General features: G+C 37.8%; 1 protein-coding gene across 1 annotated transcript; it reads left to right on the forward strand.

Annotated features, from left to right (window-relative positions):
* Positions 1-344: 344 nt before the first annotated feature.
* On the forward strand, positions 345-1,082 carry LOC116245552 (uncharacterized). The gene has a single exon (XM_031617034.1). The coding sequence runs from the start codon at positions 345-347 to the stop codon at positions 1,080-1,082; it is 738 nt and encodes a 245-aa protein (XP_031472894.1).
* The last annotated feature ends 12,529 nt before the right edge of the window (positions 1,083-13,611 follow it).

Here is a 13,611-nt window from a genome sequence, read left to right on the forward strand (position 1 = left end):
ATGCAGAACATTTTATTGAAGGCTGTTATTGGAATTATAATTAATCTCCAAAAAGATTTATGTCCTTTCAAGCAGTATTGATATTACTGTCTCTGTGCATAGCTGGTGCTCTTTCCGCACACCCGTAGGCCAAACTAGAATTTATGGCTTACTGCAAATACTACAACTACCCAGTTGAGCCGCATAAAGTGGTGACCTAGGACGGATACATTCTCACCATGTTCAGAATCCAGAGGAAAGCAAGCGTCATTAGGTAGGGCCTCAAGCCAATCATCTTACAGCATGGTCTCATCGACAGTTCTGACACTTGGATCGTCAATGATGAAGACAAAGCTCCCGGATTTATGCTGGCAAACCGAGGCTATGACGTATGGCTTGGCAACAGCAGAGGTAACAAGCACTCAAGGAATCACACTAAATACAATCCTGACAAAAATAAGGAGTTTTGGGAGTTTACCTTCCAGCACATGGCTGACTTTGATCTTCCAGCCATATTCACATATGTCAATGGAATCACTAAGCAAAAAGTCAGCTATATAGGACACAGCCAAGGAACAATGCAGATGCATATTACTCTATGCAAGAGGAACGCTGTTGTGGAAAAATTACTAGATAAGTACTTTGGATTTGGGCCAGTAGCTTATGTTAAACATGCATCTTCAAATGTTGTCAACCTCTTGGACCATAAGGTAGTGATTGATTGGTACAAGCTAAGAGGAATTCATGAATTCATGCCAGGATTGAAATGGTTTGAGACTGATGCTGGTATTGTTTTTTGCTCAACTTTTCCTAAGATATGTGGAGATGCTATTGGACAAATATGCGATGCCGATCCTGAACTTGACAACTATGATCGTTATGATGTCTTAGTTGGCCATGACCCTTCAGGAACCAGTCTTATGAATATGGAGCATTGGAAACAGTTGCTTGACTTTGGAACCTATCAAGCATACGATTACGGATCAGCTAAGGAAAACACAGCTCACTACGGACAGGCAACGCCTCCAGTTTGGGATCTAAAGAACATCAGAGTTCCTATAAGGCTCTTCGCTGGAACTTCTGACGAATTAGCCGACCCCTAAGACGTTAATTACCTATGGAGCTTGCTGAATGCTGACGTAAAGACATTCTTGAAGTTTTATACATCCGGTCACGCAACGTTTTTATGGGGAAAAGACGTGTCGCCATGGATGAACGACGTCTTCAATATGCTCCAGAACTGATAGTTTGCAAGCATCAATTCTTTAAATAGTTGATAAAAATAAAGTATAGATCAATGGATCACCAACCATACCTGCTCTTTATCTTTTGCTTTATCATGGCTCTCCTGTTGATGGTAACTTCGTCCTCATCGAATGTCTTGATGGCTTCCTTGACGAAATGGCTCAATTGTCCCTTTCCTTATAAGAAACTCGTGCTCCAGATGTCGCTTTGGAACGATGCTTTGCTGGTATTGGCTTTCCAATCTTTTTCGATGATCTTGGTTAAGTCAATTTATTTGGTTTTTTTCGGATCTTAGTTCAGCCATTTGATCCTGTCGACTGTTATCTCTCCTTCATCCTCGTCAACCAACTAGTGTTCGATTTTTCTATCATCATTAACAAACTCTTTTTTAATGAAGGACTGGTCTTCAATGTCCCACTTTATCTGTTCTGGAGTGGGTTCAGCAACTTTCACATTCTTGATTGCAGGTTTCACGATTAGTTTTTCCGCAATGAATGGTGATTTAGACTCAGTTTTATTCACTGGCTTCGACAGAATTGACAAGAAGGTGGTTGCTAAGTTATTCTTTTCTTTTTCGATAACTTTTTTCTCTTGCTCTTTGATCTAAGATATTTTTTGAGGTTTCCAGTCCTTAAGTTCTTTGTCCTCAGGGTCATTCTTGGTCTTACTGTCCTTGAATGGAAATTTGCGGATGATTTTCTTACCTTCTTGCTTATTTTCAGTTGGTTTTTATTCAATTTCTTCCTTGCCCATTTTATAATAGACAGTCAATGAAAAATTATCCCGATAAGAATGGAGAGCTTTGACATTTAAAAATATAAAAAAATGATACATTTTTTGATAAATAGGAACCAGCTATCATCACTATCCAAGCAAGAGCCCTATTTCCAGTATTGAAGTATGATTTTATCAGCAAAATAGCATACTTTGGGATTATATTTAAATGTTATCAACTGAAGTAAAAAATATCCATCAGGCATTGTCGAGCCAGCTGATCCCAAAAAGCGAATAGCTCCACCGCCATGTCAAGGAATTCCTGATCTCCGAGATTAAGGGTACCCCCCAAATCATTAGTTAGACTTCTAGACAATCAATATCCAAAATGACCATGTCCTCGACGAACTCAAAACTGAATGGGATCAGTATAACAAGATCGTCAGCGACCTAAAGACCAAAAAAACAAAGGATAGCAAGTTTATCGAAGGCGGTGCGGGGTATCCATCATAGTATCAAGATATCTGAAGGTCAAAGAGGATGAAATAAAGGGAAAGGCCAAAGTCCTCGAATCTATTTCCACTGGTCTCAAGGAAAGCGTCACCAAAATGAAACCTCTCAATTTCTCCAAACTTCCCTATGAGAAGGAGCCGATCTTGAAGGACGTCTTTTCCACCTTTTACCACATTCTCTACAACGAGCCTATTGAAAAATTCGACTGGACCAAATTCAAGCAGTTAGCCCTTCTCCACGAGTAAGGAGAGGATTTCATCACTCGTTTGGCCAACGTGAACTTCAAGGACTTGCCAAGTGATCACTACGATAGGCTGAGACAGTTGAAGGCAGATCCTAAGTTTATGGATGTTTGCTAGAACTCAACATTCGCTTTTGACATTGTAGACCTGGCAGACTGGATCGACTATGTGGTGGAGGGCCACAAGGTGTTCTTGGAGAAGCGTCAGAACGAGTTGGATTACGAAAAGATCAGGAGAGATATTGACAAGAGGTCTGACGGTACTCTGCAGCTGAAATAATAGTTTTGCAACTAAACTTTGAAGGATATCGATGCCTACCAGACTAATCTGATGAACTTGCAATCAGAATTGAGGACTCTTGTGATTGGAGTAATCTTTTTGCTATATAGATGAACCATAACCTGAAGGATTTGAGCGAAATCGAAGAGAAAAGAAGAGAAAAAGTAGCAGCAATTAACGCCATTTGATTGTTTCGCAAATTAACATCAATTTTATAATCTATCTGCATCAATTTTAGCCAACAAAAAAGGCTTTTCTGACCTTTTAATCTATGGCTAAAATTATTCTACTGTATACTGAGTAGCAAAGATTCGGAGAGCTTCTCAAGCAGTGTCTTTAAGTATCATTTCAACGAGGTCCTTATGGTAGGAAAGATAGGACTGGTGTTTGATAATGAAAATTTCCAAAATCTATTTATTCTAAATTGATGTCGCACTTCATAAGTGGGGTAAATCTGGAGGGCTCTCTAATTTTTCACGTAACTCCACCGCAGATCATCAAGCCGCGCATGAAGCGCTTCCTCAAATCGAACAACATGGAGACCTTTTTTGGTCGTAAAAGCGAAAGCAAAATTATCGATCATGTTTGTTAGAGATTTTCGCAGATAGAACAATAGCATCTCAAGGCCGAAAAGGAACTATTCATCAGCAACAAATGTTCCACACTTAAACGAAAGTTCAAATCGTCATTCAACCCCAATGCCAGTGGAAAGTAAGCTTCCCAAATATTCAGGTCAGTATAAAACTTTTTCAGTGAGGAAAGCATGACCTTGGAAGAAAAGATACGCAAAATTCCAATGAACCTCAAGGAATTGACCTCCAAGATGCCGAGAAGATTGTAGCTTGAGAAGAAATATAACTCAAACATTAATATAAAGATGATATCGATTCAGGAGGCCGAGCTTATCAACCGCCAGAAGGAATAATACAGGCAGTGGCTAAACTAAAGCAACAACTGTCTAAACTCTCCCAACCTCAATAAGGTAAATTTTCGATAAAGAAGATGACATTTCTTTTTTAGAAATTATCGGCAAAACAAAAGAAGTTGAAATTGCGGACCGAGAGTTCCCAAATACCTGAATTTCCATAGGTGGAGAGCGCTTTCAATACTGCCAGAAGAGAAGAATCAAAGTTATAATTTTTGTTGAAGGAAAATGGACATCAAAAGTGCTATACCAAAAAATTTAGAAAACCGTTTACCAGTTTGGACAGATAACGGAATCGCTATTCATCAAATGATATTTAATTAAGCAGATATTGATAGAAATGCATTTGCATTCCGTCACATTCCATACATTAATCACCCAAGATCGAACCCTTGCCAATCTGTTTCATTTTACTCCATTTTTTTCCTTATTTTTATGATGTTTAGATACTATTTTGGATAAAGTTAGGATAGGAAAATAGTGGATAAATATCTTAGGTAGAAATCTACCTTAAAAAAATGTTTATAAATCCTTTATCTAAGAGTTGAAGCGTTTTCATTTATTAATTTAAATTATAATTAATGAATAATAATATTCTAACATTTTAGTAATCTTAGTGCCTCTAGGCCTCCAAGCTCCAATCAGTCGAAAAAGATTCAGCAATCATCAACAGGTCCTACGCTCTCTGTTTTATACTTTATTTTTTGCAGGGAAACGTCATATCGATCGGCCAAACCATGCCTTACCTATATAAGTAACTGCCCTCTTACAAAACATTGGCGCTTTTTAGCACAATCGACCTGCCGTTTTCCTTCAAATTTATGCTCTGTAATTCGCACATAAAGCAGCACCCTTCCTCGAGAAGTACACCAACCTCACCTACGGAAAGCGCAAAACTTGGATAATCATCAGCCAGTCGATATGCGCCACTATTTTGCTAGTGAGCTCCTTCTTCACTGAAGTCACCTTTGCCTCTCTCATCGCCATGCTCCTCATGTCGTCAGAACTCTTCCTCACCATCCAGGACATCTCCTTAGATAGCCTCTCCATCAAGGAAACACGATCGCCCGAAAGAGCAAGCATGATACAGTCGATTGCGCAACCGTTTGGAACGGTCATCGGCAGTCTTGTCCTTCTAAAATTAACTTCAAATGAATTTGCTGGCAAAATCGGACTCGATCAGGCTATCACAACACCCACAGTCATCATCAGATTGGTTTCTACTGGACTCATCATAACTGCCATCCTCATGCATCTATTGTTCAGGGAAACCGCTCTTGAATGCTAACGGAAGGGAAAATAAAAGAAGTTTTGTGAGATTGTATCCTATTCTAAGACTTTTCTGAACATCAATTCAAAATACTGCAGGACCATTATATTCTTCCTCATCTATTACCAAGGCATGAAGTTTTACGAAGCAGGATATGACTACGAATTGGTGAAGTCTGGCTTTTCCCGAGATACTTCAAACTCTATTTCTAATCTGATCGCTTTGCCTGTGCTGGGACTTACTTTTTATATGGCTGGCCTTATCAACAAGGTGGGTCTCCAGCCTTCGTTAATTATGACGCTTCTTTCTCAATGCCTGCTGTATACATTTAATATCATCGTCTTTTCTCGTAATCCTCACGTCCTTATTTGCACTCAATTCCTTGCTCAGGTGCTAATAACTTACAAAAATATGGTCCTTTATATCATTATAAACAGTTTTCCCCTTCACGGGCTGTCAGGGATGTTTATAACCATCATGCTAAGTGTATGGAATTTAGGAGAGCTAAAGACCCTCAATACACTTATCATCGATATTTTCGGCTGGAAGACATGTGCTTTGTTTGGAATAGGACTGCAAATCGTTATTATTTGCTTCATTCCAACCATCTTCTAGTGGATCAACGCAGGCGTGGTCGAAATAGACGCCTCCATCTCCGAGGAAGAAGAGCTATACAACGAATTCCCGCCAAAGACATTGACATATTCCGATAACTCCGAGTCAGATGAGGCCTCATTTGAGGAAGAGGAAAATTGATTTATATTAAATTTAAAATATCTTACGATGGAAGTCAACCCAAAATAAATGAAGTCAAAGGATCAGGTGGAGTCTAAGAAGAAGAAAAAGAACAAGGAGAAGAAGGAAAAGCATGAGAATTTGATGAAAGCGTATCCTCCAACGTGTTTTTCTTGCTCAGCGCATGAAACCTAGTACCTGAGGATATTCCCGAAGGGTGGAAAGAGCGTCCCTACTTGCAAATCGTGTGGATTCAAGCTCTAAGGAAAGTATGGCTATCTTTGCTGTCCGAAGAGCGCCAGTTGCTTCCAGCTCTGCTCCACTTGCCGAATTTGCACGAAAAATCATATCCTCCGCAACGTCCTTTCTCTCAAGAACCAGCAGGGAAACACACTGTACGCCCAGAATAAATTTAAATGCCATGGCTGCAAGGAGGAAAAAGAAGTCCTCAATAAAGGAGTGATGCACTGCGAAACCTGTGCGTTCTCGATTTGCATGGAATGCATCGAGAAAACAGAAGCTCTCTGGGATAACTTGAACACAGATGAATGATCAAATTTCACTTATCTTCAATTGATCACACGATTACTTTCATATACTACAATCATCAGATTCTTGTGGTAAACAATACTTATAATTAATGATGAAGGTGGACCAGATTGAGCAGGATATTCAGATAAGCTAGCCCTTCGAAGGCACATCGCTGCTGGGAAACGCAAGAAGTAACTTCGTCAGCAAAGTCTACTCGATCCTGTCCTTGCAGCTCATCGTCACTGTCTTGTTTGTTACTGCCACCATGGTGAGCCCATCATATGCTGCTTTTCAGGCATAAAATATGTGGCTCTTCTACTGTGCAATTGTTGGATCACTTGCCTTCATTATTCCTTTGGCTTGCTGCCAATTCTCGAAGTAAGTCCCCGCAAACTACTTGCTTCTCCTTGGTTTCACATTGTGTGAGTCATATATGGTCTCGATGATATGCTCTCTGTACACTCCGGATAGCGTGCTTCAAGCAGCTGCTGCCACCTGTGCAGCAACCGTAGGACTGACTGTCTACGCGATGCGAACAAAGTCTGATTTTACAGAATGCACACATTGGATGCTCGGTAACAACCAAATAATTTAGGATTCTTTTGGAGCTTCTTCTTCATCGCATTTTTCATGACTCTTATCAACATATTCTTCATTCAAAGCGATATCGTTACGATCCTCATAGCGATTGGAATTGCCTCCGTCTACAGCATCTATCTCATCATAGACACTCAACTCATACTTGGTGGAAAGAATGCAGAGCTGACTCTAGACAACTATGTCTTAGGAGCTGTTATTCTCTACATTGACATCATCAGGCTTTTCATAGAGATTTTGAGGATAATCGGAAAGAAGAAATGATTCAGATAAACATGATCTCAAAGATAATCATAATTCAATTCAGAACTTATCAGTTATAAATCCTCTGCCAGGCCTAGGCCCGCATTATTTGTCATAGTCTTAAAATGTAGCCTCTATTTTTTTTATGAATAAATCGAAGGGGCAAGACTCTCCTTGATCGTATACTTGGATATACTTTCCATTGAACTTTATTTTGATGAATAGGGAATGATTTTCGTCATTTTCATGAAGCTCGATGATCATGTTCGCTCCAAATTATGGCTCAAAGCAGTTTTCTTGCGGGGAAAGAGTTCTATCCTTCATTCTATTGATGCATTATTGAGAGGTCATATTTAGGTTCACCATGATCGGCCACATATTGCTTGAGTGATAAATGATGCATGTCATCTTCTTCTTTGTTTTCTTGCTAGCAGCATCTTTCAGCTTGCCTATCATGGCTTCAAATGGCAAGGTCACTAGCAGTCTTCCGAGCTTTCCATTATAGAATATTGCTGTGTACAAATTGTATATATATTTTAACTCTTCATTATCATCTTTCGTATATTATTTTGGAAGATCAATGCCTAAAAAGCGGTCGGATTAAAGTCCTTTGTAAAGATCAGATATGGCCTACACAGTACCTTTGCTTGGCTTCATTTTGAAGAGTAATTTCATCTTTTATATAATAATTTATTCTTTTTTATAGATTTTTTATACTTAATTTTTGATTTATTTGATTCTTTATGCATAAAGGTCATTATAGTTTGAGCAACTGTCCAGGATATAGTCGAAAGGATGAAGGGCTATGGATTGAAATCCTTATTTTAGAGCAAAATGATCACGTTTTATTTAAGTTCGCATTTTCCTTGAATACAGTGGAGTAAATGGTGGATTTAAGAACTTTTATTAAACATTTTATAATAGCTTTTCTCCTTATTTAAGGGGATACATTCCATATATTAGGCTAAACGCTGATAACTGTGTTCTCTGAAGAGAAGATGAGAAAAACTAAACTAGGGTGCGATTAAACTACTCAGGAAGAAGATTATCCGTGCCAATATATTCCTCTCGAAGATAGGTCCCCAAGTTATATAGTTGCCTCATGCCTGCAGGCGTTAGCTAGCCTGCATGGTTCGCAGTGGTGTCTTTGGTATAATAATCGATCTTGGGGTATAGTGCTCCGTGCCTCATCATCGCAAAGGCGTAGATAAGGTTTGCGTTAGCCATATAGGATATGAGAAGGAATAGGCAGAGTTTCTAACACATCTTTAAAAGTATAAGATTAAGAAATTAAATTATTTGACTTGATCTAGAAACAATTAATCTTATAATAACAGCAACAATTTTGTTTTAATGGTCCTTAGCTTCAAAATTGATCTTAAGCAAGATCTTTTATATGTTTATGATCGTTTTATTCAAAGCTTATTTTTTAGAATAAGATTATTCTTCTGAAAAGCAAAATAAGAGAAAAATCACTTTGATAAACTAAAATCACACATGAATGATAATAAACAATTACAGTTTTGCAATAATAGCTCTTTATAAATAAAAATTAAAGGAAAGACTTGATCAAATAATTTTACATAGCTTTTGCGTCTGATGTGACAAAGATTTCATGATTACTCATCTTGCAATCAAATGGTTGCAGAATTCAATATCAAATATAATATCATCCATCTCACTGTTTATTCGTGATAAAACCTTTTCCAGATCTTGGCCCGCATAACTTATCGTAATTTTATTATGTTTCTTTTACTCTTTAAATGAACTAATCAAAGGGGCATTCGCTTTTTTACCCGCACACATATACGTATTTTCCATTGAACTTTATCTTTATAAAAAGACTGCTATCTTAATCGTTTTCGTGAAGCTCAATAATCAAGCTTGACCCATAATAAGGCACATAACAGTTTATGTTAGGGGCGAGCGTCCCATTATTTTTCTGGGCGATGCATTATGCTGAAGTTAAGTTGAGGTGGACCATGATCGGCCACATATTGCTCGAATGGAAAACCACAAACGTCATTTTCTTTTTGTTCTATTTATTAGCAGCTTCTCTAAGTTTTTCCCTTATGAATTAAAATGGCAATGTTACGAAAATCCTTCCGAATTTTCCTTCATAGTAGAGTGCATTGTAAAATTCATATATAAACTTTAGCTCTTGCTCATCTTATTTGGTATAGTCTTAGGGAAGGCTGATTCCCAAGAAGCGATCAGACTAAAGTCCTCTATAGAGATCCCCCATAACTTAAATGTTTGCTTGGTTGGGCTGCAGCTTAAACAATAATTTCATTTTTTGTATTGTAAGTTATTCTGATTTCCGAAAAGATTCGACTTAGGCTTCAATTTATTGCATTCTTTCTTAGCTTAGGCGATCGAAGTTTTGGCAACAGTCGAGAATATGGTCAAGCGGGTGAAGAGGTATCGATTAAAAGCCTTACTTGAGAGCAAAATGATCCCGTTTTATTTAACTTCGCAGACTTTTTGTAACAAGTGGAGTGAATGGAGGGCGAAGAAGCTATTATGACAAACGTTAAGGCAGCTTTTCTCCTTACTGAAGTGGATAAAGCCCATACATTAATGAAAACGCCGATAACTGTGTTCTCTGTAGAGAAGAGGAAAAAAATTCGATTTGCGAGCTTTTGAATGATTTTGGAAGCAAACTGTGCTTTTATATATATTATTCTCTCAGATAAGTCCCCAAGTTATAAAGCTGTCGCATACCTGCAGGAGTGAGTTCAGTTTTGAATTGAGAAGTGACGTTACTAGCATAGAAATCCCTCTTGGGGTAGAGGGCGCCATGTCGGACCATCGCGAAAGCATAAAGTAGTTTGCAGTGGGTGATGGAAACTAAAAGGAGTAAAATTGTGAGGTGATAATGCTTCATTAATTTATGACTGCGAATTTAAGCCAATTTATCATACTTAAAATATTCTAAATCCTATGATTAACATTGAAGACTCTTAAAAATAGTGTGATTTTATCAGATTCTAGCACAAATACCCTTATAAGACTATCTGAATTCAATAAATTTAATAAAAACGGAATTCATAATTGCTATGCTATTTATCTGTTTTTTCAAATTAAATCGCAAATATAATCAAAATCTCCTCATTTTTTTTCAGTAAAAAATCCTTTTCCTGCCCTAGGTCCGCATTACTTGTCATAATCGTATTATGTCGCTTTAACTCTTTATATGAACTAACCAAAGGGACAATCTTGTTCTTAATCACATGCATTTACGTACTTACCATCAAACTTTATTTTTATAAAAAGACTGTTATTTTGATCGTTTTCGTGAAGTTCAACGACTAAGCTTGACCCAAAATAAGGCACATAACAGTTTTCATTTGGAGGCAATGTCCCATTTTTTTTCTGGACAATGCATTATGCTGAGGTTAGGTTGAGGTGAACCATAATCGGCCACATATTACTCGAATGGTAAACCAAAAATGCCATTTTCTTTTTGTTCTATTTGTTTGCAGCCTCTCTCAACTTCTCCCGCATCACTTAAAATGGCAACGTTATCAAAATCCTTCCGAATTTTCCTCGGTTGTAAAGTCCACAATAAAATTCGTAAATATATTTTAGCTCTTATTAGTCTTCTTTGGTATAGTCTGAGGGGAAATTAATGCCCAAGAACCGATCAGACTAGAGTCCTCTATAGAGATCGAACATAGCTGGAATAGTTGTTTGGCTCGGCTGCAGTTTAAACAACAATTTCATTTTTTGTATTGTAATTTATTCTAATTTTCGAAAAGATTCCAGCTAGTTTTCTATCTATTTCTATCTTTCTTTGCTTAATCTACCGTAATTGTTGCAGCTGTCGAGAATGTGGTCAAGGGGATGAAGAGCTATCGATTGGAAGCCTTATTTTAGGGCAAAATGATCACGCTTTGTTTAACTTCGCAGACTTTTAGTTACAAGAGGAGTGAATGGGGGACGAAGGAGCTATTACGATAAACGTTAAGGCAACTTTTCTCCTTACTGAAGTGGATAAAGTCCATACATTAATGAAAATGCTGATAACTGCGTTCTCTGCAAAGAAGAGGAAAAAAACTCGACGTATGAGCTATGGAACTTTTTCGGAAGCAAACCGTGCTTTTTTATATACTCTTCTCTCAGGTAAATCCCCAGATTATAAAGCTCTCGCATGCCCGCGCAGGAGTGAGCTCACCTTTGAATTGAGAAGTGGTGTTGCTAGCATAGAAATCCTTTAAGGGGTATAGGGCGCCATGCCGAATCATTGCGAAGGCGTAAAGTAGCTTGCAGTAGGTGGTACAAACTAAAAGAAGGAGAATTGCGAGGTTATAATGCTTCATTAATTAATAAAAAAAATACTGAAAATGACTTATAAAAAATTAATAGGCCAATAAAAAACATCAAAGTATCAAAAAGATACTATGATCTTTATGTTACTTAGCAAGCAACCATGCTCTTAATCATTTAAATTTACATTTTGTCCATTCAACTTTATCTTAATAAAAGGCTATTATCTTGGCCATCTTCATGAAACTCAACGATTAAACTCGGCTCATAGTAAGGTGAATAGCAGTTTTTGTTAAGAGGAAGCATCCCATTTTTATTTTGGCTAGTATACTCAAGTAAGATTAAGTCGAGGATCAGCATGATTGCCCACATATTGCTCGACTGATAAGCAAGTAAACTCATCTTTTCTTACTTGTCTTGATTACTGCTTCCCTTCGTTACTTCCTCGCAAGCTAGAATAAAGATTGTCTATAACTTTTCCCATTTTTCCTTCATTGAAGATATTAATTAATTAAACTATTTATAAATATTTTTTATGCCTTTATCATCATATTTTGGAGGCAGCTCCAAAAAAAACTCTACAGTTATTTAAAGAGTTGATAAATAATATTTTTTCCTTTATTAAATTATCTTTGATTTAAATATTTGACGATTAGCTCGAAATCAAAAGATAAATATGCTTATTTCCTTTTTTATTAGCAAAAGACGGATAAAAAATTCAGCTTGTAGGTCTCTAGCTTTGATTTCAATAATAATAAATTTAATAATGAGCTTCATTGGTCAATCAAAATAGGGTCAAATTGGGAAACCTTGCATTCTGCCTCGTAATTGACTTATGTATTCTTAAGCCTATCGATAAAGTTGGAGTATTCGCATTTGGTGAGCCTGTTCTAACAAAGAGAAACGTATTGTCCGTTATATCTGATCCTGACGTAAAGAGTATCTTCCTCGTGGAGCTCTACTAAGAAATTAGCCGAAAAGTGAGGTGTATTGACGCAGTTTATAGCTGTTACGGGGTCTCCATTCCACTTTTGAGTGAGGCATTCGGCTGAAGTCATGTTTAGCTGGGTCAGCAGGGGCCATAGGTTGCTGGAATGGCAGCTGATGAAGGTAAGCTTGTTGGTTGTTTTCTTCTTTACCACGCTTTCCAGCTTCTACCGAAGCATCCTAAGCGATGGCGTGATCATGATCCTGGCAAAGCTTCCACCATTGAGCAAAGTGTTGTAGTATTCATATATGTATTTCAAATTTCTTTCATCGTTTTCGTTGTATTAGGCTGGAAGTGGGCGTCCTAAGTAGCGATCAGATTAAAGAGTTTCGTATAGATCTGACATGACGGGGACAGTGGCTTGCGCATTTGTGAGGTTAAATAGAACCTTCATCTTGGCAATTTAGAGAGAATGCTTGCTCTAAAAGATGCTAACTTGTGGCGCAATTTCAGCTTTTCTGCGAGCCATCAATGCATTGTAGTTTGGACAATTATCCAAGATATCATCCAAAGGACGCACAGGCAATGGCTGGAATCCCTTATCTAATCCAAAAGGTTCTTCATTATCTTCCTCCTTGAGCAGCTTGGTAAATAGAGACGTGAAGGGAGGTTTTAGCCTATCAGATGGTATTCCTTCAGGAATGGTCCAGCCTTCTCCGAGAGGGTAAAGACCATATATGAATGATACTGCTGAGACTTACGTGCGCTGGTAAGTGGAAGTGTAGAATTAAACCTAGCGTGGAGCAAATTTAGGAGTGGTTAATTGCTGTTCAGTGATATAATTTTGCTTTATGTAGCTTCCCAAGTTGAATTGCTGTCTCATTCCAGCAGGACTGATTTGTCCCCGAAACACGGCAGTCTGGTTGGCATCATAAAGGTCATTCTTGGGATAGATGGCCCCATGCCGAATCATCGAGAAAACATATTGCAGTTTGCAGTTTATGCAAGCCAGTGTGAGCAAAAGCAGGACAAAGCTGAGCTTCATGTATTTCCTACAATTAAATTATAATCTACTATAGCTCAGAAATATTAATCATGCACTTTCATAGGCATAGTCAATAATTATCCAATATGGAGTGGA

The sequence above is a fragment of the Nymphaea colorata genome, unplaced genomic scaffold, assembly GCF_008831285.2.
Source record: "Nymphaea colorata isolate Beijing-Zhang1983 unplaced genomic scaffold, ASM883128v2 scaffold0733, whole genome shotgun sequence".
Taxonomy (NCBI): Eukaryota; Viridiplantae; Streptophyta; class Magnoliopsida; order Nymphaeales; family Nymphaeaceae; genus Nymphaea; species Nymphaea colorata.